The sequence below is a fragment of the Strongylocentrotus purpuratus genome, unplaced genomic scaffold (genome assembly GCF_000002235.5).
Source record: "Strongylocentrotus purpuratus isolate Spur 01 unplaced genomic scaffold, Spur_5.0 spur5_scaffold_11, whole genome shotgun sequence".
NCBI classification, from domain to species: Eukaryota; Metazoa; Echinodermata; class Echinoidea; order Camarodonta; family Strongylocentrotidae; genus Strongylocentrotus; species Strongylocentrotus purpuratus.
Window position 1 is genome coordinate 16,218,108 of NW_022145596.1, and position 27,043 is coordinate 16,245,150.

Sequence of the window (27,043 nt, forward strand, 5' to 3'; positions counted from 1 at the left end):
AGCTACGTATGTGTAGTGTTTTCATATAACCGCCAATTTGCCTTTGTACTTTTTCTCTTGTCAACAACATTTTTGCCGTAGTTAAGTGTAGCACCTGGTCTTAACATTCGTCGTGACCATGGTTTGTTTTTCTGTTCATGCACTTGTTTGTCTAACATGTCATCGTAAGTAAATAAATAAATTAGCAAAATAGTATACCCAGACGGTGTGTCCGGACAGGTTGTGTATCTGGACAGTTTGAAGCAATTTGAAGAAGTTGATGAGCAATACATCTTAAATCTTTTAAGACTTAAGTTTAATGTTAGACAATATTATTATTATAATAGTGCGACGGCTGACACAATGCGCTTGCTCGCTTCGTTATTCTAGTTATTTATGTAAAATACAAATGTAATCATTTTATCATTATTTGTAATGTTCGTTTACCAGCTGAGCACCCATTGTACAATAATTTAAGTACGTGTACTTTTGTCTACAATAAGAAAGGGAGGGCAAATATAAACAGCACCACCGCATATTTCTTTATTATTTCCCTTTTTATTTGGATTCATTTTGATTGGTCACTATTTATATCTGTCCTCCATTCATTACCACAAACTATTTTACTGGGGCCTACAGCTTTACAAGCTCGCTTTCATGTAGGTCCCATCATATTTCTCTCAATTAAATCAGTACTCTATGTTGACCATTAATCTTTATGTTATTTATGATGTACATGTACATGTATTATTGATTGTTATGTTATCACACAAAAAATGACTTGTACTTTATTTTGAAATGTATATGTAACATGAGAAATATGAATATAAATGAAAGAAAAAATTATCCAGGACAAATATACATTGTGGTTTAAATTTTAATACTAATAGTGATATTTGATTATTATTTTTTTGTACAATTACAATCCGAAGGCAAAAGAGAAAGCTTTATTTTTTGTTAAATGTCCAGACACCCAACCACCTTTCATACACTGTACATGTTAGGTGTAGATGATGCATTCACCACCTTGTTTTTTTTTTATTTTTTTAAATACATACTCTGACAACTTCTTCTTTTTATTCTTCCTCCGTTGGCTTCAGAGATTGGCGGTATACATGTACTGCTGTTAGGGTCTGGTCGGATCCCTGAAATTGGTAAAGGTACAGAGTCGGAGAGACATTAGGAGGCACGGGTAGAATGAATCTGGTGGATGTACTGTTTTGTAAGGCAATAGTTGCAAGGGTAGAGTTGGCAGGAGAGGAGAGCTCAGGTTGAGCTAAAAGGACAACATCTGTGAATTTGAGAGAGTGGTGATGGTTAAGGTTGGAGGAGAATTTTAACTCTGTCCTTAGGTGGTTGAGTCTCCTCAAGATATTGAGTCTTTATCGTATGAAGATCATACATACATGTATCTCACACACTATTTCTAAATTTTTTGCCATGTTCTGTAGATTGCTGCTACTAGTTCTGAGTAGAGAAAGGTTCCCTCCAATCTGCCACCATGGCGTCACATAACGTCACTGTCACGCTGTAATTACTGTTTGACAAATTCTATATTCTGTGACACATGTTCCGTAGGTTAAGGCTACTAGTTCTGAGTAGAGAAAGGTCCCCTTACACCCGTCACCATGGCGTCACATAATAACATCACCGTCACGCACAAATTCTATTTTCTGTGTTCATGTTCCGTAGGTTAATGCTACTAGTTCTGAGTAGAGAAAGGTCCCCTTACACCCGTCACCATAGCGTCACATAATAACATCACCGTCATGCACAAATTCTATTTTCTGTGTTCATGTTCCGTAGGTAAATGCTACTAGTTCTGAGTAGAGAAAGGTCCCCTTACACCCGTCACCATGGCGTCACATAATAACATCACCGTCACGCACAAATTCTATTTTCTGTGTTCATGTTCCGTAGGTTAATGCTACTAGTTCTGAGTAGAGAAAGGTCCCCTTACACCCGTCACCATGGCGTCACATAATAACGTCACCGTCACGCTGGAGGATGCCCTCTCCAACGTGGACCTGCTTGAAGAGCTCCCTCTACCGGACCAACAACCTTGCATCGAAGCAACGGCTGTCTCTCTGACCTATAGAGCAAACTTTGATACCAACTTTGAGGATAGAACAGCCTATGTAACTGGTATAGCAAAGTACATTGAAGAAGCCACTGTTCATTCTGAATTGGTAAGTTGACATTGATTCAAAACAGACTTCCACATTTGTGCAATTTTCAGCCAACAATTTTCGATATATTTTCTATTTTTCCTTGAATGAAATTGAAGGAAACCAATGTTAATCTTTTTCTTCTTTTTTTTTCTTTATCATAATTTAAATAGAGATTTTGCATTTACCATTCAGGTCACTTTCTTTATTATCTATATTCCTAATCTATATGGAAATTGATTGTTTTATTAGAGATATCTTGGGTGAAATTAATATTTCCTCATTGTACCATTCACACATGAAAATGGGTCAGTTCTAATTGCATTACTTTCAATGAAAAATGTCTGCTTCCTTGTTCTGACAGATTGGGAGATACGATTACTTTGTTCAATAGCCCACTTTACTTGAATATATAGTGTTATTGAAATGTACTTGAATCAAGAATCTCACATGACACTGTCATGCTGTTAATACTAATAGTTTCAAGTAAGTTTATAATTGACATGTCATTTTTATCATCTCAAGTATGAAATCTTTCTCCTTTAATGATTTCATCATAGTCCAGATTTTCTCATGTGCATGCTTATCGCTGTTCCTTTTTAAGGGGAAGTCTACCCTGATATTCTGTCAGTTTTAATAGAAGCAGAGAAATGAAAGGAACAGTTCAATGAAAGTTTTAACAAATTTCAATTAAAAAGAAGAAAGTTATACATTTTTGAAGTTGCGATCAATCAAACACAAATTGGCAACACTGTGACGTACCATGCGAGCTCCTCTCCAATTTGCTCAGTGTATATAATTTCATAAACTTTCATTTTCTTCGCTATCGATGACGAAGTAGAGGGGGTTGAATAGAAACATTTTTGCAATAATTATATTTAGGGTGCATTGTTTGATTGAAAATTTTCTTAAGGGAAAATTTATTTTTTAAATCTGATTTTTTTTTCTTCACAGAAGAGATATCATAATAATTAGAACAAACATGAAATTATAAGTATCAAGTACATTAAAACGTCATGACTAGTCTCCATAACAAGCACTTCTTCATTTTTTAAAGAGGTAAAATATAGGGTCAAATAGGAAAAGAGTCGTGTCACGTACTCGCAAAAGTGGGAGTATCCATGAATTACCGGCCTGTAAAAACAAGAAGTGTCAACCCTACACATCAAAGATTTGATAGCTTGTATATCTACGAAAGTGCTCAAAAATTCATAACGTGATTTAGTGAGTGATCATTACTAGCTCAAGAAAGTGAAATGTTCTTGTAAGATAGAACTATTAAACATGCATTTTGAAGAAACATGCATATTTTATGTAATTTTTACGTGTATGTACCATTTTACATGTATGGTTATTAAAGAGGTTTGTGATTGCTTATGATAGCAAGAGAATAGCTTTAAGGTAAACAAGCAATTTCAGTATATGTTTGCTTTAAAACATCTTTCTAGCTTTCAGCACTTGTCCAATATTTTCAAGATGCAGAAATATACAATGAACTGGTAGGTACTTACAGATAATTTCACGACTCCTAATAAAACAGAACAATAAGCTGGAGAGGAATGGGGATACTCTAATCTTTCACTTTACAGTAGTTTATCAAATTACATCAAACTTTAATTCATCAAATATTTAAATGTAATCCACATTATCAGTTTATCATTATTTCAATATGAAAATTACATGTTAAAGTGTACCAGTCCAGAAAACATATTTTGCTCTTTGGTGTATTAGAGGGGTTCCATAATTCTATTTTGTTGTCAAACAACTTCAAGTACACAAAGAGATATGGCAGTTAAAATGCTTTGTTAAGTAGACTGCATGACATGCATGTGTATGCACTTAGTCTTATATAGAAAAGAGCGTGCACAGAACCCAAACATATGAGAATATATGGGGTAAATTTCAGAACCCAAGTCAGACTTGGCTTCTGTGTGCACCCTATACGCAGGGTATTATGTTATCCTTTATATCCTTCATACTCCTGAATTGTTTACCCATAGAAGAACAATTTCAGGTTGATTTTCCTACCTTTACACAAAGTACATTTTGGGGGGATTGGTACACTTTATAATAGAAACCTGCATCACTACACCTACAGTAGTCAGTCACGTACACAATATTTTATTGATATCGATTAATTATTTAATAGAAAGCCTACACTGTAGTTGCACAACGTTCAGCACTTAAACAAAGTACTCATTTGACTTCACCCTAGAAGACAGTTAAGACACTTTATTAATAGTAGATAGCATGTACAGATAATACTTTAAAACTTTGCTGTAAATACTAACTAGTAGAAACAAGCAAGATGTACATGTATCTCTTGCCGATGTTAACGCCAATTTGGTTTAAATTGGGATACTGTTTTCATGTAATTTACAGCATTTATTGATATGGTTGATCATCCTACCTTTACAAATGTACATGTGGCTTTGTAGAAATTTGTTTTGAGCAAAAATGACATTTACATTATAGGTGCATGTCATGTTTTGTTTATGTTTTTTTGTTTTCTTTATTCATGATGGAGATAAACATGTAGTGCTATATGAATGCACTCCCAAGTCCATTTCCTTATAATTGTCAAGCGGAAATTGTCAAGTGGAATTCACTTGTAGTAATCTGCGACCATTTTCTTCAATTTTGGTTTGTATCTCTCAGATTTAATCTCCGTTGGTTACTCTTTACATCGAAAGAAGAGCATTCTTGAATCTGTAAAGGAGAAATTCCTTTCTTTTCATAATTATGATGAATCTTCTCTCAACAATGTCAGAGAAGCACACTTCCTGGTACAGTCTTACTTCAAGACTCTTCAACTTTTTTTAAAATACACATGTACTAGCTGGGAGTAATTTTTACTGAGCTCGCAAGGGTATTGTGGGATGTATTTCATGAAATAATTTGTTCTTAGTCGGGTTACAAACTACAGTTCAAAGTTGTTGACATGAATAATATGTAGAAGTGTTTGAATACCTTACAAGTTAATTCACTGCACGTCTACAATATATATTTACCCTAGTTATGTGCAATACTAATTACAATATGAAACTTGTTTGCTTTAAATTTTCTATGCATATCAATAAACAAATGCTTGTTCTGTGGTCCATGCAGAACTGTTGTTTATTTTGCACTTATAAATGAGTTCACTCAACCAAATTAATACAATGGTCATCATTGTATCCCATGGAATACCGTATTTGCTTCAGGCAGCGGCCGAAATGCAAAGTGAAAGACTCGTGACAAACCAAGAGGAAATACTGTAGGATTGCTTACATTTACATGTCAATGCTCAATCGTAAATATTTCCTCATCTCTCAACAGAGTATTAAATTTGTAAGTACACTTGGAAAATGAAACTTGAAACTTCCATCTTTCTTTTTTTTTCCAAAGGAAAATTGTATGAAACATTGCATGTTCTAAACAGCAGATTTGACTATAATTACATGTGAAAGGAATTAAACTGATGTAATCTTTTGAATAGTCCCAATGATGCGAATATTAAAAACAAAATGTTCTGCCGAGAATATTTGGGGAGACAGATGGGGCATGCATGACAAACTGTAACTTGGTAGTGTAGAAAGTAATGGCGGTGGTGGTGATATTATGTGGAAGCAGAAACTTCTGCACCATCATTTCATAACAGGAATATGAAAGTAAAGTTTAAAATCAAATTACCTGCATGTAGTAGAGAAGCTTCAGCAGTGAGACCTACATATGAACATCTTCTACACACTGTACTTTGCTTCTTTTAAAGGTACTATGTCCCATTTGCAGGCCAAAAAAATGAAAAAGTTAAATTCCAACTGCATTTGAAAGATAATACTAATTTAGAACTTCCCTAAAAAAGGTGGGGCTTGAAAATGTCTTCAAGTGGGAAAATAACGACTATTAGTTGTAAAATCGACTTTAGGGCTATAGAGCCCAAAAGTAATAGTCTTGATTTTCAGACAATTGTACAGAATGGTCATACGTTTTATGCTGCGCAAAGATTCAATCAGTTTAATCTTGGCCATCACAAGAAGTGGGTTGTTGATGTAGACAAATGCTCATGTACCCTTTACAACTATTTTCATGTATGTTATTACCAAAGAAGAAAAAAAGCCAGTCAGTCACTCAATAGTGTCTGACAGTGAAGTCTAGCAAGTAAACAGGTTTCCTTGCATAATTTGAATATGAGGACACTGCTAACGTTTAAATTTCGCAGATAGGACATACATGACATATTCATAATTCCTGCAAAGTTCTACAGCATTTAAGGTTGGCTGCAAAAGGGACATAGTACCTTTAAGACCCTGTTAGAAGTGGAAAATGAAACTTATAAATTATATACCAACTGAAAAGTTTATAAGCCATAGATGACATTAATATCAATTAAATGCTCCATGTATTTTAGTGTCTGTCATAGGAGTATCAGCTCTCTGAAAACTCAAAATCAAAAGCTTTAAAAATCAGAAGTTGTTGACAAAAACTAACTATTGACTTGATGACATCATCTTATGTGGAGTTCACATAATTCACAATGACTTTGCATTGATTAAGCATGACTCATTACCTAAGCTTTCCATTGTATATATTATAAAATTGTTTTTCATCAGATAGGGTCTTTAATTTTCATATTCCTTTTGTGAAGTGACAATGTAACATTACATGTATTGATCTTCAAAACTCCGCAAAATCTATCAGACAATAATATATGCATGTACATGTACGTGGCAAATTAATGGTAATTGATTTGAATTAAAGAGTTTCCTATCTATTTGATACATGTAAATGATTTTTAATTAAGTATTGTGAACAACAATGTTCTGAAGTATTGGTTGTGAACTTGTGATATATTTTCTTTGAGCCTTTTTTAAAGGGCTTTAGATATGGGCATATCTAAAGACGCAAAAAGGTGTGTTTTGATTGTGACATACAGCCAGAATCACGTTTCTGAGAGATCGATAAACGCAAAGCTGTTTTGAACCTCACATACAAATAGGAATTCCCAGGCTAGTTTTCGGTTCGGAGAAATAGCGCTGAGCAGCTGCGAAGAGACAAGGCCTTTATTGTGAATCGTGAAGAGTCGATAAACGCGACATCCCGCAAATCGCAATCGTATAGTGGGGTTCGAAAGTGGGGTATGATAGTGGGGTACGATATGTACATATCTAGTGGCAAGCCCCGATAAACGCGCCCTAAGTCTATTATAAGAACAAAGTATTATAGTACTGTGTTGCCCATTTGAAATTTGTGATAGCCTTAATTTAATGCCCTCTTTAATAGAGATATAGAGAAATAGAGAAACAAACATTTATAATTATACCAAACCAAAATTAAAATCTGGCCTTGGGGTCATTATTGCTCTATCTTTTTATGGATTAATTACTAGAATTATAAATCAAATGGTTAAATTATTCACAAACATGATTAGGTTATAGACAAGAAATTTTTCTTTTTGCACTTAAAGGTAAAGACCAGTATTGGAAACGCCCCAATTTCAAAAAATGAAATGGAAGCTCTCATTACCAATCATGTGAAAGAATATGTTTTGACTAATACATGATGATAAAAAATTTGCCGGGAAACCACCTACTAATTCATATATTTGGTAAATTTGTTTCTCTCATGGTCTGTGAGAGATATAGGGTAGTCCCATATACATCTTTCTGTGTATAGTGCTTGTAACTTTACGAAGAATGGGCCAAATTTCTTATCATTTTGATGATTCCAGAACCTTGCAGATGCTAGATGCTAGATGATCAACCTTTTCTGATCAATTCCACAACATTTCTTTCACAATGCAATCGCATGACCATAACTGGTCTTTACCTTTAAGGGCTGGATTCAAATCTACATGTACATATACATGAGCTGATTTGATTTAGGGCCCACCTTAGAGCCAAATATTTGTAAGCTTACGATGTTGGGTAACCAGGAAACAAGTACCTGAGGTGGAGGAAAAGATATGTTTGGGAACAGGAAACAGCTTGACAGCATGCCACTAGACTCCAGGCTAGAGTCCACACAATCAATGTACACCATCATTGTTAAAGAACTCTGGAGTCTTTATTTCAGAATAACTCTCACTCTCTCTCTAGTATATATTTCACTTACATTGTTTGTTGCTGTTTCCCTCCTATATTGTGTAATCAAGGAGGATATAGCTGGTATTTCTTTGGTGTTATCGACTGTTAATTGTACATGTAAATCACTTTCTTTTTAGCTGTCTCTGTCTGTAGCTGCCTTTCTCTCTCTCTCTCTCCCCCTCTCTCTCTCTCTCTCTCTCTCTCTCTCTCTCTCTTTCTCTCTCTTTCGCCCTCTCTCTCTCTTCTCTCTCTCTCTCTTTCTTTCTTTCTCTTTCTCCCTCTCTCTCTCTCTCTCTCTCTCAATCTCTCTCCTTCCTTCCCTCTCTCCATCTATCTTTCCTTCCTTCCCTCTCTCCATCTCTCTCTCTCCTTCCTTCCCTCTCTCCATCTCTCTCTCTCTCCTTCCTTCCCTCTCTCCGTCTCTCTCTCTCTCTTTCCTTCCCTCTCTCTATCTCTACCTCCGTCCGTCTGTCCTTCCTTCCCTCCCTCTCTCTCTCTTCGTCCATCTCTCCCTCCTTCCTTCCTTCCCTCCCTCCATCTCTTTCTCTGTTAACTCTTTCTCATCAAGTGGCTTCTGTGTATGAAGCTCCTTGTTCTCACTTGTGACGTCGTCTGTTCTACATTTATGTGTTCCTCTTTCTCTACATTTTTCCTATGATGTTCCCCTGCTATTCATCCTTAAAAAATTCTGAAATGGGATAAAGACAGATGGCTTTTTTTCTGAATGCCAAAATAACAATTTAATATTAAGACAAACGGTTAGGAAGAGAGACTGATACCTACATGTATGGTCCATTATTCCATTTTATATATTTAAAATTCCTCTTCCCGCTTTGAAAGGGCTTTTGAAAATAGTTCTCTTGCGTTAGCTAGATGCATGTAATCGCATGGTCTAGTATTGACTACTGAAGAATTAATAGCTTTTGTCTACCATGTTTATGTCTGCTTTAATTTTTAAATTGAAATAAACCAAACATATTGCTGAATGTGTTATGAATCTAGGATATCTTGAATTTTGTATTGCACCAAAAACAACATGAAATAATTTCTTAGTTGTTTTAAAACAATACTGTGGTACATTAAGAGCCTGTAATAAACAATTTTCTAAACAAATGAAATATTTAACAAATTCATTTAAACAAAGTAATAAATAAATCAGGACTACACTTTCATTCAATCAATGATGTTTTACTTGCATATTTTGTGTCAACAGGCGTCATGATAAGAACAAAGTTTCTGTTAGGCCTTAGAGGGTATTTACCCCATCTTGATGAAATTATTATACATATGTATGTTTATTTTTTGCTTCTTGCTTTGATAGAATAAATTATTGGAGGAGGGAGAGAGCTATGCAGTCACTCTGTATACCTGGAGAAGCTGCTCCAGGGCCATGCCACAGGTAGGAACAAAACATTTAAAAAGAATACATCTTAAAGATGAAGAAGATATGGAAGAAGAAGAAAGAAGGAGGAGGGGAGGAGAGTTTGAAGTAGAGGGGAAGAGAGTTAAAAGGAGAGGGGAAGAGAAGAGAGATTGAAGTAGAAGGAAAGCAAATACAAAAAACCAGCATGAAAGAAAAAGATGTAGAAGAGACAGAAGGAAGAAAGAGGAGGGGAAGAGAGTTTGAAGGAGAGGGGGAGAGTTTAAAGTAGAAGGAAAGCAAATACAAAAACAAGAATAAAAAAAAAAGATTTCATCTAAGATGAAGAAGAGATGGAAGAAGAAGAAGGAAAAAGGAGGAGGGGAAGAGAGTATGAAGTAGAAGGAAAGCAAATACCAAAACAAAAGATGTTGGACAGTATTTTAAAAAGAGAGCTGGCTCTGAATAGCAAGTGGGTGATCGTGAGCTCTGTGAGTGAATAATATGAAATTAGTGGAATTCGAATTTCAACTGAAATGAATTAAATAGAATCACATTTCATAACTTTGCAGTTAAATTAAAATTAAAAAGTTGAGTTAAATTCAATTGAATGGAATTGAACTGAACTGCATTGAATTGAATTGAATTGAATTGAATTGAATTGAATTGAATTGAATTGAATTGAATTGATCTTAATTTATTTAAACTTAATTGAATTGGACTGAATATTGATGCACTAATATCAATTTGAAGAGGATGAATTATAAGAGATATAAATTTGCACTATATTGAAATGTCACCTCACTTTTTATGCAGATAAAGCATCATCATCATCATCATCATCATCGCCATGCAACTCTTTCACCTGCCATTTGTGTTGCACCTTTCATTCCTTGTCCAGACACTTTCTTGATATCATCAGTCCAAGATATTGGTGGACGGCCTCTACCTCGTTTTCCTTCGACTGCTCCTTGCAGTATTTGCTTCTCAACACCTTCAGATCTCCGAATAAAGCATACATGTTTTAATATGTATTGTAATGAATCTAAAATCGTTTGTCATTAGTTACTACTGGTACACGTACAAAAATGTACATTTTATGTTTGTTTCTATTCTTCACCAGATCAAGTCCAACAACCAACCAAACAGGAAGCAGATCTATGAGACGTTTGTTGATGTTCTGCGACCCGAGGTCACCAAGTTGGTGAATTTCATGTACTTTCAGGTAAAGTCTGTCACAAAATTGCCATATGAATTTCCAAGTGGCATCACTGCTCTCCAAATTCTGTGGGAAAAAAATCTGCATGTCATATAGTGAGAGCCACAAGATCAAAAAATCTGTAGTAAAATGATTTTGTGCATGCTGTTCTTGCTGTCAAGAAACAACATATTCTCAGGGGGTCATTTAGTAAACAAATAATACACAGCAGTGAGGGCATTAGTAATTGTACTAATGCCCAAACAAAATGATGTGTACCGGTATTATTTGTTTTATAGATGATGTTTTAATTGTTTTATAAAATGATGTTTTATAACATGTTTTTACTAATGACCGGTCATTAGTAACATTACGTGTTTGGCAAAATGAAGAAAAATCACGCTATATAAAAGATTTTACATGATTTATCATGATGCTCTTGGATGCAGGGGTAATGTATTTGTTTTCCAATTTCCCTACATGTAGCATTTATTGAGTGGACTTTCATTTCTGTTTTACCTTGAAAATACAGCAAAGAGCCATAGACGTCTTCTGCAGAGATGTGAAACGTCTTTGCCACGCTGAGAAGAAGAAGGACTTTGTGTCCGAGGCGTACCTCCTGACGCTAGGACGTCTCATCAACATGTTCGCTGTGCTAGATGCTCTCAAGAATGTCAAAGCCAGCATCAAGAACGATTATGCTGCCTACAGAAGGTAAATGTTGAGGGCCAGCCAAGGAGCCACGGTCCGCTAGACTGACCAGTTCAGTCTCGCTGGCCTTCTTGAAGGCCATTTGACCTGTGGGTCTTGCAGGGCCTCAAAGGCATCGTTTAACAATGTTTAATCTGAGATGCATGGCCCTACGTGTCATCAGTGTCTCTGATATGGTGTAACATTAAAGCCCTAAAAAAATTGCGCTTCAAAATGATCATGAAGTGCCTCAAAAAAGTCAATCTTTGAGTGACCAGTTTTACCATACTCATTTTCCCCAATAGACTGTAGTGTTATAAAAACTGTTATGAAACGAAAAATGCAATTTCGATTTCCAATCATAAATATCTTGATAATCAGACAGGCGATCGACTTGTAAAAGTCATGGGATTCCTGACTGACCTGAAGGTTTATAATTAAGATCGCAGCATGAGCTGAATCCAGGATTTTGTTTCAGAATCTGAGGCAAAGATACCCAATCCCTTTAATTTTCTCCTGACCTCTCTCTCCAGGGCGGCCCAGTTCCTGAAGGTGATGGCTGACCCTCAGGCCCTGAGGGAGTCCCAGGAGGTGGTCCTGTTCCTGGCCAACAACGACAAGATCACCAGGACCCTCAAGGAGAACCTGGAGAAGATCCAGGGCTACGAGGAGCTACTGGTGGACATTGTCAATCTCTGCGTGGACCTCTTTGAGCAACGCCAGTACGTCATGCCAGCTGAGAAACACATGCTTATCAAGGTAATGTTATATACCTTGGATCTTTTGCTGTCTTTTGGTCGCCATGTCCCGTCTCCATTTTTAAAAATTACGAACAAGTCTTGTATCATCGCAAAATATAGCTTCATCCCGAGCAAACATCTACAATTCTTTGGAGATGCCACTCTTTTTTTTCTTCTTTTTTTTAACTTTCCAAGACACTTGCAAGAACTGTATATTCATGAACAGCAATTCCACACAGAGTCTAATGTTAGCACTCTGAGAAACAATGCCCACTGGTGTGGACTGTTTGACCACCTCACTGTGATATTTTTTCGCTCCTTGTGCAGGTGATAGGCTTTGGTCTGTACCTCATTGACACCAAGGAGAACAACATCTACAAGATGGACCAGAAGAAGAGGATTAATCTCACCAAAATAGACAGGATTTTCAAGGTGTGTACCATATTGAGTGATGTATACAATAGTATACAAATAATGCACAACAGTGAGGGCATTAGTAAGAACCGCAGAGGGTGTTTGGACTGTTTCAAAGGTACCAAGTGTGGGTAATTTTACTAATGCCCGAACAAAATTATGTTTTATTTGTTTTATAACATGATTTTACTAATGACCGGTCATAAGCATTTACTAATGACCGGTCATTAGTAAAAAAAAAAAAAAAAAAAAAAATTGTGCTAGGCAAAATAAACGCCTGGTCAAATGTACGCTCTCAACCAATCATTTGATTATGATCCGCTTCATCATCTTATGATATGTTATATATTCAAGGTGTATAGAACTTTTCATTTGTTTACAACTTTTCTAAGAGCAAATTTGACCTTTAGACAAATATGTAACAACTTGTGATAATATCTGTCTGGAAAAGAGGATGCAATGCTCTTGTCACACCATTGAGACAGGTAACAGACCGACAACAGACTGAACAAAGATTTTACATTACCCCAAGAGGAAAAGAATCGGTCGATTTGAAGTCAGTATGGGGTCGTTTGAGTGATGTGAGGGATCAAGTGTCAGTTTGCCGTTCTCTTGACCAAAAGTGTCAAAAGTTGGAGAGGAATAGATGTGTCGGATCACCACTGTGAAAGTCATTTGAAAATGTCATGCCAGAGGAATGATATCATATCAAGTTTAATAATTGCAGACAAATTTTCTCATGATTGGTTCATGTGTATGAAAATGTAAAACAGCCACATTAACAAAAGTCTAAAAACTCTGCCAGGATAAATTTTCGTGGGGAGTTTGGGTTAACTTCTTTGTTTTCTAAAACTCTCTAATATCCCCTTTTAGCAATTGGAAGTTGTGCCCCTCTACGGTGACATCCAGATTCCCGTCTTCACGTACATCAAGAAGAGCGCCAACTATGAGTCGCACAAATCATTCTGGAACCCTGATATGTCGTCGGCTGCGCAGTACAACCTCCTAGAGCACCTTCAACCAATCAGAGACAGTCATATGAGATACATCAGCGAGCTTGCTAGACATAGCAACAAGGTGGGCTTCTTAGAGAGACCATGTTTTGTCGACCAAAACCTGGGGGCCATCCAAGAGCATAAGAAAAAAATTCTAGTTTTTTATTTTTTATTTTTTTTAAATTAAAAAAAAAAAAAATTAAATAATTTTTTTTTAATTATTATTATTATTTTTTTGTTTTTTGTTTTTGTGGATTAAAAAAAAAAAAATGTAATCAGACAGGTGCATGGCTGTCCCTGAGCTAAGACCTGAATATTTAAATTATTATTGAGCATACTTGATCACATGCTTCTTGGACATATTCTTAATCATCTTCCCAAAACTCGAACCAGGAAACATTTATGAAAAATGCAAATAATTTCAGAGATGTCTATGTGTATTTGTTAGTGGCTTTAAAAGAAGTCGAACTTGCAACGTGTTGGTGTGGAGAAATTAAGATGAATCTCACTGTGTAAATTAAGTTTATTATCTCTTCAATGCATATTTTGTCGGAGTGATTACATGTATAAAATAGATATCATTTTATGTTGATTATGTGTCATTGTTTTGTAGGAGGTAACAACAGCACAGAAAGACACAGGTCGGACTGAAGATGAGAATCGTGTATTGTACGAGATAGCTCTGCGTGGCCTCAGGTTATTGTCAAGATGGACGTCCCTTGTCACAGAACTGGTAAGTCCACCTGTTTTGACCATTCCCTCTCACCAATTCAAAATGCCTTGGTCACACCGAAACATTCAGCCCATGCATTTCCTTTTCGATGTGAAAATCAGATAAACAAGCTGACATCGATCTTGGAATGCATGATTTGAATTGAAACCGAAATGACATTGATGACGCTATGCTGCGTTTCCCATGCATTTTAGCGGAAGTTTAAGCAACAACACAAAGACCCAAGAAAATTGCCAGTGGAAGTTCTTTCCAAGTGTATCATATGTGACTCATACAAGCACTTGGCCAACTAATTAACTTTTTGGTAGAAATGGATGATGAGTACGAATGTCAAAGAGGATTGTGTCAAACTTGATCTAAATCAACTTTTTTAGTTCTACCAAAGGATATGTGCATTCCCAATAGATTATGTTGTATGTAGTATTATTTGGTTTGTTTGTTCCTCTTTTTTCTCATGTTTGCAAATATCAGTTTTGTAAATGTTTTATCCTGCAAGTGGATCCATTTGAAAACCAACTTCTGTGGGAAATCAAATAGAGAAATGATGGGTACTACAAAATAAAAGAATAGCAACGGATAGAGACATACTGAAGCTTTTTTAATCACAAGAATGAACAGAAAGGCACAGCAGGGCCCCGTCTTACAAAGACTTACGATTGATCCAAATCAATCGCAAGTCCCCCAATCAACCGCAAGTTTGCAGTCTCCAAACTCTTATGTACATAGTTGCGATTGATATCAATCGCAAATAAGCTGCGATTGATATCAACTCTTTGTTAGACGGAGCCCTGGACAATATAAACATATAAACAGCTAATGTGCTTAGATTAGCAAGTGTGCGCTGATGACCGGGGTAATAATATGATTGCAGGGCCCTCAGGGAGAACAGTATGAATACTGATGAGGCTACCCTGGGTAAACAAGACATATTATTATTCTTATTATTAATGAAATACAGTTATAGACCGAAACATCGCGATCATTATTTCATGTGTATTTGTGTTTTTTATGTTTCAGTTTTCTTGGAAACTGTTTCATCCTGCTGAGACAAGGGACATCAAGGCTCAAGAAGCAGAGGAATATGAGAGGGTAAGTCTTTCCAACCTATCTTGGCTTTCCCTGCCACTTTAAAGCCTGTCTGCACTAGTTTACAGGAGGGATTTATAGACCTCCCTGCATGGTCACCGACAGGTGGTTATCTCATCAAATCAGCTCTCAATTAAAATAAGAAAAAGAGGATCATGGGAACCAACAGGTACCGCTTTGGTATTGTTTGCTATATAGAGGGCGCAAGTAGATAGAAGTAATGCAAACAGGCTTTAAGAGCAGTCCATGCCTCTCCTGGCTCTGCACTCATATGTAAAGCATGTTATAAGAAACGAGTATTGTTGTTGTTGTTGTTATTATTGGCGGCTCTACGGTCAGTTGGAAGTGGTCTATTTGAGGGTACCGTCAGTGTGTCTCTAGCTTGCTGTATGACCACCTGACCATTTATACCTTTGGTTTTCTTAAACAGCTCATGGGAAGCTGTATCAAAAGTATCTTTCTTTACAGATTGCATTTATTGTTTCCCTGAACTGTTCTCTGTTTCAGAGAAGTTTCATATCTATTCAGTACATGTTTGAAGTGGGTTTCATGATGAGTTATCTCAGGTTTCATTCTTAGAGGAGAGGGCCTTGCTGCATGTTTTTGTGCAAACTTACCTCAATGAAGTTACATGTAGTTTGACGAGAATGTCTAAATTCCTCATGAACCAAACTTGGCTTCATCTCAACATAGAAATCATAGGATACAATACTAAACAGATCAAATGTCACATGTAGTTTAAGCTTCTACCAACCTTAAAATTTAGTAGGCAAGCTTTCGCCTACTCCTATGGACTTTCTCAAGCCAAGTGATTATTCACACAGTTTCTTGCTGTCTGCTGCCTCAACATCACTAGAGCAAAGATAGATGACAATGATCAAATCGGGGGGTCAGTGACACAAAGACGTAACTCCATTTTGGCCATTTTGAGAAAAAGTGGTGTATGTGTCACTGAGCACTTGGGCCTTAAGAAGTTAAGTCTATGTTTCACTAGCCATTGGTTTCAATGGGGTGTGGGGTGGAGATAAGTCTTTGTATTTCTAGGAAAGCCCACATTTTTCTGAACATTTTGATATCAAATACTCATTTTTGCAAAATATGGAGTTACGTCTTTGTGTCACTGAACCCTTGAAATGTCATGCCATGTTTCTCAATACCTCTCTCTCTCCCGCAGGCTACTAGGTACAACTACACGAGCCAGGAGAAGTTTGCCCTGATCGAGGTGATCGCCATGATCAAGGGTCTCCAGGTGCTGATGAACCGCATGGAGAGCGTCTTCTGTGAAGCCATCCTCAGGACGGTCTATGCAGAGATGCAGGACTTTGTCCAGGTCACGCTGCGAGAGCCGCTCAGGGTGGCCACAAAGAAGAAGAAGACACTTGTTGTCAGGTACGTGTCCATGTGAATTATCTGAGTTTTAGATATAGAAAGCTGGGAGGTGTTTCACAAAGATCCTAAATTGAACTTATGTCTAAGTTGGACTTAACAACTATGGAAAGCCATTAGCATCTTTGAAAATATTTTGTAAAAGTTATTTTAAAAGGCATAAAATAATAATTCAAATGATTCATATTTTCTATTATCAAGGAGATTTCATGATCTTGATGTGAAATTTATGAAAAACCTAAAATACTTACATATTTACTTTTGATTTTAAGGCTATGAATGGCTCTCCATAATGTTTAAGTACAACTTAAGTTCGACTTAGTATCTTTGTGAAACATCCCCTGGACTGGTTATCAGGAATATCAAGACTTGAGTATGTTTGGATTTAGATTGTATTCAATCAAGGAAGTCAGCAATGTTTCACTGTAAGTTTTCTGGGTCAGAAATAAAATAGTTCATTCGGAATGTAATTGCTCATGAAATTTGTGAACCTGAATGATTGGGTATAAATGTGTAGTTTTTATTGTAAGACCTGGGCCCCATTGCACAAAACTTAATATCGATGGTAACTTTGCCGTCAATGGTAACTGCCATGGAAACCTTGATTTTGATCAAGTAAGTTTTATGTAACGGGGACCTGTTTTTTCCTCTCCAAACAACTGCCACTTTGTTGTGCTATTTAAACAAATACATGACACTTCATAGCAGCATAAACCAGACGCAGTTTAATACCAATTTAGGATTGATCATGTGCCTGTCTTCCCTTATACCCTTTGACCTTTGCAGTATCATTCGAGCTGTGAGAGAGACCTGTGCTGATTGGCTGAGAGGGGTCGAACCCAACGACCCCGCCCTGAAAGGAGAGAAAGACCCCAAGAATGGATTCTCGTTTGAGGTGCCAAGGAGAACCGTGGGCCCATCAAGTACACAGGTACGAACAAAGGAGCTGGAGAAGAATAATAATAATAATACTCAGTTTTTATATAGCGCTTATTAGAATCGCTAAGCGCTTCCAAACTTGGAGATTATTACCCAAGTTTTAGCTGTGCTGCCATTGCGGCGCTCTAGCATTTCAAAGAATTAATTCCTGCCAGGTACCCACTTACATCACCTGGGTTGAGTGTGGCAAATGTAGATCAATGTCTTGCCAAAGGACATTGATGCCGCGGCAGGTCAATAGCACAGTCATTGTAGTACAGTCAAACCTGTCGATAGTGACCGCCCAAGGGAAACACAAAAAGTGGTCTTTGTAGACAGGTTCCTTTAGTACATGTTTCAATGAGAGACCATTTTGAAGGGAAACAAAAAATGTGGTCTTTGTAGACACAAGGATATGCTGCATAGTCTGTCTTGAAAATCTGTTCGACACAGTTACACACATAATAGGCATTTTTTGCCGTTACTATGTCTTTAACTGAGCTGCATTTCTATTTTTGAACATCTTTATCAGATACTGATACATTACAACTGCTTTTGAGGAAGACAACTTTTATTTACGAGTTAGAAGTAGTATTTTATTTATCTATTTATTCAAAAATTTATACTAAAAATCTAACATTTAGAATATTTTTGAACATATGTCTTAATCAGATACTGATATATAACAACTCTTCTGAGAAAGACAATTCGTGGTTAAAAGGTAGGAGTAGCATTCTGTCCTTAATGCTAGAGCACTATAATGGCAGCACAGCTAAAGCCGGGGTAATAATAACCAAGTTTGGAAGCGCTTAGAGACTTATTGTGATTTCCGCTATATAAAAGCTGAATATTATTATTATTATTTATATATTCATTTAAAAATGTATACTGCATAATACAAGACCAATGGAAGGGCTGTTCCGTATCTTGTTATTGGTGAGAGTAGTGGGCCACAATTTGAATTTTCAGCCTTTAAAGTGATTGGGTTTCTTTGCCTCAGATTCTTAAAAAATCCAGGATTTAGCTCATGCTGCAATCATAATTATAAATCTTTAGGTCAGTCAGGAATCCCATGACTTTTACAAGCCAATCGCATGTTTGATTATCAAGATATTTATGATTGGAAATCGAAATCAAATTTTAATATTTCTTAACCTCTCCCACCCCAGCTGTACATGATGCGAACCATGCTGGAGTCATTGACGGCGGACAAGGGAGGCACTGGCAGGAAGACCTTGCGCAAGGAGCTGGAGAGCATCTTCACGGTGGAGCCCCTGGAGAAGTTTCACAAGAAGACGTACTTCTTCACCTGCATGCTCAACTTCTCGGGTGAGTTAGATACAGGAAGCTTCTAAAGATGCTATGTGCTGAGAGCCAGAAGGGCATTACCTTTAGTTCAAATAAGCCAGTTCATAGAAACAATCTGCGCATGGGCAGATAAAGGTCATTTGTACCAAAAGGTAATACCCACAGAGATGAATACTGGATTATGCGCTCATGAAAGTTATGTAACATTATTCATTTATGCGCCAATGGTACATTCTAAGATACGCAGGTGGAAGTATTCTTTTCAAGAGGGCAATCAAAAGGTATTCATGAAGCACATCTCGGACTTAGGCAGTTATTATTCTAAGATGCTCAAAGTGGAACTTCTCCATGTGTAAAAGATCTGTGGATATTTGGGGTCATTTGTACCATGTGCTATCTGTAAACTCCCTTATTATATGAGACCTGGGGGGTGTTTCCCAAAGACTAAGATCGACTTTAATTTGGACTTAACTATGGCAGGCCATTCATGCCACTGTTTGCTCTCACCATTATGATCTTAGTGTTTTCCTTCAATAATGAACTATCAATAACGTAGATTTGTGACCATGATTTGTACGTCCTTTGACAGACCAAATACCAGTAAACGGTAATATTTCTGACTATCAAATTATTGAATTAGTGAAGTATTGAATTGAATACCGGCCCAATTTTCCAAGTCATGCACGACACAGTAGTGATGATGGTGATGTATATATGACTGTTTTCATCTGGCTGATATTGTTTTATTTTGTTGTCTGTTTATGTTTATAGAAACCCTGCAAGCATGTTGTGACCTCTCTCAGCTGTGGTACAGGGAGTTCTTCCTCGAGATGACGATGGGAGAACGGATACAGGTAAATTCATTCAAAAATTGATCAATGTGAAAATGATACAAACTTGTGATAGAAAGAAAAATCAAAATTTTCATATATGTTTATGTATACATAAATGTATTATTTAAAAACGGTGTTAGTTTTTTTTTTTTTTTTTTTTTTTTGTGTGCACAAGATGTATTTATCTACATTCAAAGGAACATGGATGAAACTGACAATTGTATCTATATGTCGATATTATGTTGAAAAACACACTGGCTGTTACATAAACCTAACATGATGAAGATGCTGTTCAAGTAAAACTACCAACTAGATTCAAAATCACATTTCAAATACTTGGAAAAGCAAAACATCTAGAGATATTCTTAGATTTAAAACTAATAGATTTAAATAATAATAATAATAATAGATCACATTTATAACGCGCCTAATACATTGTTTCTAGGCCCAGTGGTGCTGTTGTTCCAGCAGCCATTGAGTGAAGCAATATCCTTACACGAAATAAAGCCGGGACGACAGCACCACAAGTGCACAATATTATTCAGTACACAATTATACCGTATGCCATGTTACATTAGAAAATCAAAATTACAGTTTGTTTATACAAATAAATGAATAAATCAGCTTAATTTAACTTAAATCTAACTTAAATCTAACTTAAATTCTGCTAAAGATGACTTATTTCATAACAAATAGAAGTACAACATCATTTATTTATTTGACATGTTTAGAGAAGAAAAAAATTGAAAATTGATGAATGTATGTTTTATTTGCTTCCATAGTTTCCGATTGAGATGTCGATGCCATGGATCCTGACTGATCACATCCTTGAGACAAAAGAGCCCTCGATGATGGAGTAAGTCATATCACTTTACATGCAGCGACTGACTCACTAGAAACCTGGGGGGTGTTTCACAAAGATCCTAAGTTGAACTTATCTCTAAGTTGGACTGAATTATATGGAAACCCATTAGCATCGTTGAAAATATTTTGTAAAAGTTATTTCAAAAGGCATAAAATGTTGATTCAAATCATTCATATTTTGTATAATCAAGGAGATTTCTTGTTCTTGATGTGGAATTTTTGAAAAGTCTAAAATACTTCAATTTTCACTTTTGAATATATTTATTTTAAGGCTACAAATGGCTCTCCATAGTATTTAAGTCAAACTTAGGGTTAAGTTTGACTTGGGATCTTTGTGAAACACCCCCCTGAACCAGAACTGGTCTCAAACCTGTCTTCAAAGACCATATTTTTTGTTTCCCTTGAAAATGGTTTCTCATTGAAACATGTACTAAAGGAACCTGTCTACAAAGGCCACCTGTCTACATAGACCCCTATTTGTGTTTCCCTTGGGTGGTCGACAGGTTTGACTGTACCATGTGATCCACAGTCTGTTGACAACACTATATATTGGGCGTCAGTGATTCTAATAAACGCATGATCATTTCTCCAATTAGTTTTGGTACTGACTGCCTGTCTATTTCTCCTATCCAGGTACATCCTGTACCCTTTGGATCTGTACAGCGACAGTGCTCAGTATGCACTCTCAACGTTCAAGAAGCAATTCCTCTATGACGAGATAGAAGCAGAGGTAAGTCATCGCTCATCCTCGAATGCCATTAACCCTTATACTTTAAAGCCTGTCTGCACTAGTTTAGCCAAGATGAATTGGACCTCCCAGTTTAGTCACTGACAGGTGGTTATTGTGAAACGAGTCCCTGGTTTCATGGCAATTTTACCACCAGTCAAGGAAGATGGGCTTACAATGAAAGCTGTTGTTCTCTATTTCTTATTTAACTATAAAATTAGAACACATATTGCTCATTCTGATGAGTAATCAAACTTAACCTGTTGACTACTGAATTCTCTAATTCCCATGGGCTTAATACAGGGACGACCCGGCTACAGTGGACTTTCTCAAGCCAAGTGATTCTCCTCACATTTTATTGCTGATGTTTTTAATCTTTCCTCTCTCTATAAATTATCTTTTTTTTTTTTTTTTTTACTTGTAGGTGAACCTGTGCTTTGACCAGCTGGTGTACAAACTCAGTGAGCAGATCTTTGCTTACTACAAGGCTCTTGCTGCAAGGTATGATGCCTACACATACAGTCAAACCTGTCTATAAGGGCCACTCAAGGGAAACAGAGAAAAGTGGCCACTGTTGACAGGTGGCCTTTCTAGACAGGTTCTACAATACATATTCCTCTCTTGTGGGAGACAAAATAAAATCTATTGCCACTATAGACAGGTGGACACTATTAAACGCAGGTTTGACTGTGTCAATATTCTAATGTGAAAACGATGTCTACAGTGAAAAACGGATATAAAAAAATTGGATTTACAATCTGCCCTTGATAATTTTTATCTCTACCAGGATTTTACACCAAATAACGAAATGCATAAATTTTACTGCTTGAATGATTGAAGATTGTTAAAGGAACTTCACTGAGATGATAGAGAGATCCTGTGCATATACATGTAGTTTGGTTCTGTACACAAAGTGTGATGTTATTCAAATGATGAATGTGAATGAGTTCATTAAAGGATCGTTCCGCACTTGAGTTTAGGCTGCGAGGGCTTCGTACGAGGTGCGTAAAGAGCCTTAACAAGAACGGAGAGATCCTGTAAGGAACGACTGAAAACATGCATCATTTGGTTTTACAACAAAAGTTCTAGATCCTTGTTATTTGATGATGAAAAAATAATAATTTCAAGATATTTTTTTGTCATTATCGCTAGCAAAAAAAATAAACAAACTTTAGCGCCCGCACAGAGTTATTAAAGCTCCTTATTTCTATACCTGTTTATGTGCAGTGCTACACAAGTATATGCCCACACAGAGTATAAGCCCACTAACCTCTATGCTCCCTTAAAAATTATTGGATAGTACTGGAAACTATTGCATGCTTTTTCATGAAAAAAGCTTTTGAAAGTCTCAGGAAATAAATCACACATGACCACGTAGGATCCTGGAGTTAGTTGTATAATAGCCAGATGAACACGGTAATGAATATACCATTGATGTCTGCCACGCTATTTTGATTGGAATGTTCCTATTTTGAACGCTGTTATGATCTGAGACTCTCTTTCTTGCAGCATTCTGTTGGACAAGCGATTCAGGACAGAGTGTCAGAACTTTGGTATCCACATACTCTACCCTCCTCCAAACAAGTATGAGACCATACTCAGACAGAGACATTTACAGGTACGTTTCTATATCAAACACCGTGTTTCCTTTACTCCACGTGGACTTCTAGGTCTAGAACACGTCAAATCATGATTGAAAACTTAGCTATTTTGGCAAATGTGAAAAATACTGACTTCGTTGGAAGAGCCTGTGCTTTTGAATGTTTTTGGGATCTTTTAAAACATGAACATAGTGCTGTAACAATGATATGAATCGTTGTCTTCATAATTTTCTAATTTCTTAACCTTGAGAATTCATGCAGAGCATCGAGTCCACGGTCAGATGCCTTAAATGTTGTATTAGACAAAATGTCAGAACTTTCAGCTTCATCACTTTTTATTTTTGTTTGTTGCTGTTCTTTTCCACTAGATTGTTTTAATGATTCAAAATTTTCGGCAAATACAAGGGCAGCTTTTTTCGTGCCTTGTTGTTCTTCATGTACATGTTTATAATTCAACAATCTCTGGATATAAACGAGGGCAGTTTTATTATGCCTGATCATCCAGGGGACCAACGGCTTTCAGTCCTTCTTGATGGACTTGGTAATGAGGATTAATGCATTACCAAAGGTCACAAGCTTAATGACTTAGTTTCAAACTTTCAACCATCTGACTATGAGAGACCGCTGAGCCCTCGCGCCTTTATAAATGTGATATTTTTGTTTTCTCTGATAGCTCCTAGGTCGTTCTATCGACCTTAATCGACTGATCTCACAGCGCATCAGAACCTCGCTTCAGCGCAGTCTTGATCTTGCCATAGCTCGCTTTGAGAGCAGCGACTTCACGTCTATTGTGGTAAGTTCCCTTCATTCTTATTCATCGTAAATGTTTTGTTTTGTTTTGATTTTATTTCTGCATTTTTCAACATAATATAAAGTAATATGCAAACTAGGTACATGTTCATTATTAACAAAAATCAAAATACACATATAATCATTATATTAATCAATTTAATAATTATACCTTTAAGAAAAAAACATAGTTAACAATTCATTTTGAAATTGAAAAATGCAGGAAACCGCCATCTTAAGCTAGAGTTTGAAAGTGATGGCGACCAAATGAAATGACCCTCATGGAATGCAAAGACCCCCAAAACACTATCTACCTAATCATATTACTTTGATTGCAAAGTATTTTTTGGGCCAATTGTTTGGTATTTTTGTTTAAGTTTCAATTTATTGTATTAGTAGAGGAAATCATTCTACATTTATACTTATTTATAGTCATACACAACTAAATAGTTTTTTGATCTAGTCTAGTCATGACCTTACCGTATAAGCTCTTTACCTTTTGACCCACAGGAGCTTGACCAGCTTGTAGAGGTCAACCGTTTGACCCACTCGCTCCTGTCCAAGTTCCTGACCCTGTCTGAGTTTGACGCCATGCTGCGTGAGGCCAACCACAACGTGATGGCACCCTACGGCCGTATCACGCTCCACGTCTTCTGGGAGCTCTACTACGACTTCATACCAAACTTCTGCTACAACGGATCAACAGAAAGGTAAAAAAACTCAACAGTGCATTTATTTTTTGACGGTGTTATGAATAGAAGAACATAATAGACATGCCCATCTGGACATGCCAGCTGTAATGCACATACCAATGTACATGTAATACACATAACAGCCAGTAACAATATAACAATAGATGGATACCTGAATAGCATACCATTACCACTATAGAAAAAATGTCACTGCTGTGAACTTCCAAGCCACTTCACTACCAGAATCCAAGTAGAAAGGACACTCCCTTAACTCTCAGGTAAAGCATTCATGTTATAGTGTATCAGAGATACAACAGACGGGTCCTTATTTTGAGGGTAGGATAAACAGATGCTGTGTTAACAGATACTTTCAGGATGGTTTTATTAATGCAAATTGGGAATTGTCTTGGGGTCGCAAATTTAACAACACACATGAAATTGAGCTGGCAATGCATGTGGAAACACATTTTGTGAATAGCCTGTGTTACTTATCATGACAAACACTCACAAAAATGTTAATGCTACTGTCATTTGTCAAAACAAGACCACTGGTCTAGTCTACCACTGAGCCATCACGCTGCACATGTCATTCCATCGTATACTTTGACTTGTGATACAGCTCTTTTGTTTGTTCGGTTGCATCGTTCAACAGCGATGATTGATGTAAGTTGAAATGCTTTTTGCCTTTTCCTCCCTCTTGACAGGTATGTCAGAACGAAGCTGTCGTTCATCGATCCTCCAAGCAGAGACAAGCCGCCCACAGCAGCACCATCCTATCTCTTTGGATCTAAGGTAAGATATGTATCAGATAATAAAAAATAACATTACTTTGACCAAGGCTGGGCCAAATTTCTTATCATTTCGATGATTCCAGAACCTTGCAGTACACACCAATACTTATATGCTACATGATAAACCTTTTCTGATCGATTCCAAAACGTTCCTTTTACAATACAATTCATGACAAGGGCCCAGTTGCACAAAACTTAGCATTGATGGTAACTCTGCCATCAATGGTAACTACCATGGTAACAGGGCTCAACAGCCATTGATAGCAAGTTACCGTCAATGGTAAGTTTTGTGCAACTGGGCCCAGAACTCAACTTTATCTTTAAAGCCCTTTTTAGCTCCAAACGGACAATATGTTACTATGGGCGTTTGATACAAGGAAAAAGTCTGAAAATAGCTTTATTACATTCATGAGTCATCAGAAAAGGGCCCCAGAGTTGTTGTATTAATAAATGAGTTCTTTATTGATGCTAATTTGTCTTGTCAGTTTGGAACAAGAAGAGCGTTAACACTGTAAACTTATATGAGCTACATCCCTTTTGGCTCCTAAATTCTGTGTTGATGCTGATTTGTTTGTATGGTTCCTTGCAGGCTCTGAACAGCGCTTACAGCAGAGTGAACAGTCTCTACACCACCTTTGTTGGTATCCCCCACATACGATGCATGGTGAAGCTCTTAGAGTATCAGGGCATCGCTGTCATCATGGAAGAACTGCTCAAGATTGTCAAGGGTCTGGTAAGTGTCGTTGAAAGAAGTTGCTAGTGGACAATGGTTTGTGACAGAACAGAATACATATGTGTGGAAACGAATGAATATAACTATTGCAGTATCCCTGCATCCATCGCACACGATTAAGCTCTCTCTCAGTAGTAAGAGAGAGAAGAAACTCCTAGAAGTTTCAGGGTTTCGTTGTCATCATGGAAGAACTGCTCAGATTGCCAAGGGTCTGTTAAATCATATTGAGAGATCGCTTGGTTGATGAATTAATGCATTGCCAGTAGTCAGGATTTAGTAAGGGAAGATAATGATAATGTCTGGAGGTGAATGGATACAATATTTTTGAAGGTATCCCTCAATTACAAGACTCTGGTGGTAAGCGCTTTATAAGCACTGTTTTTATTATGATTATTATGGTGAAACTCCTTGGGTGTCAGGGTTTTGCTGTCATCATGGAAGAACTGCTCAAGATAGTCAAGGGTCTGGTAAGTCACGTTGAGGGACGGTTGGACTGGTGACATAATGCATTGCCAGTGGACAGCAGTAAGAGAGAGAAGAAAAAGGTATCTATAGATATCTGGATTAATATACAGACAAACCTGTCTATAGTGACCGCCCAAGGGAAACACAAAAAGTGGCCTTTGTAGACAGGTGGTCTTTGTCGACAGGTTCCTTTAGTACATGATTCAATGAGAAACCTTTTCAGGGGAAACAAAAAATGTGGTCCTTGTAGACAGGTGGTCTTTGTAGACAGGTGGTCACTAAAGCAGGTTTGACTGTTTAAGTGAGACATGGTGAAAGTAATACTAGACGATCTGTTGTAGGTACCAAGAAAACATATTGCTCTGCAGGTGCCTTCTAAAATTTCTCTCTGCTTTTCACAGCTCCAGAACACGATCCTTCAGTACACCAAGGTACTCATTGACGTGATGCCCAGGAAATGCAAGCTACCCAAGTACGAGTACGGAACAAAAGGTAAGTGATTTCAGTC

At 36.9% G+C, this 27,043-nt stretch overlaps 1 protein-coding gene across 3 annotated transcripts in view; it reads left to right on the top strand.

Moving 5' to 3' along the window:
• LOC578768 (cytoplasmic FMR1-interacting protein 2) overlaps positions 1-27,043 on the top strand; it is a 35,586-nt gene that overhangs the window by 927 nt on the left and 7,616 nt on the right. Inside the window, exons 1-23 of one of the 3 annotated variants that reach the window (XM_030980805.1) lie at positions 1,774-1,845; positions 1,960-2,168; positions 9,534-9,611; positions 10,696-10,797; positions 11,303-11,484; positions 11,994-12,219; positions 12,528-12,632; positions 13,488-13,691; positions 14,223-14,342; positions 15,360-15,431; positions 16,603-16,817; positions 17,601-17,745; positions 18,902-19,061; positions 19,812-19,894; positions 20,656-20,729; positions 21,371-21,467; positions 21,889-21,965; positions 22,974-23,082; positions 23,739-23,858; positions 24,365-24,564; positions 25,251-25,338; positions 25,927-26,070; positions 26,937-27,027. In XM_030980805.1, coding sequence (XP_030836665.1) covers positions 1,836-1,845; positions 1,960-2,168; positions 9,534-9,611; positions 10,696-10,797; positions 11,303-11,484; positions 11,994-12,219; positions 12,528-12,632; positions 13,488-13,691; positions 14,223-14,342; positions 15,360-15,431; positions 16,603-16,817; positions 17,601-17,745; positions 18,902-19,061; positions 19,812-19,894; positions 20,656-20,729; positions 21,371-21,467; positions 21,889-21,965; positions 22,974-23,082; positions 23,739-23,858; positions 24,365-24,564; positions 25,251-25,338; positions 25,927-26,070; positions 26,937-27,027 — 2,911 coding nt within the window. In that variant the 5' untranslated portion in view covers positions 1,774-1,835. Of the gene's footprint in view, positions 1-1,773; positions 1,854-1,899; positions 2,169-9,533; positions 9,612-10,695; positions 10,798-11,302; positions 11,485-11,993; positions 12,220-12,527; positions 12,633-13,487; positions 13,692-14,222; positions 14,343-15,359; positions 15,432-16,602; positions 16,818-17,600; positions 17,746-18,901; positions 19,062-19,811; positions 19,895-20,655; positions 20,730-21,370; positions 21,468-21,888; positions 21,966-22,973; positions 23,083-23,738; positions 23,859-24,364; positions 24,565-25,250; positions 25,339-25,926; positions 26,071-26,936; positions 27,028-27,043 lie in introns of those variants that run through there. The other 2 variants (XM_030980806.1, XM_030980804.1) reach the window with 2 other exon arrangements.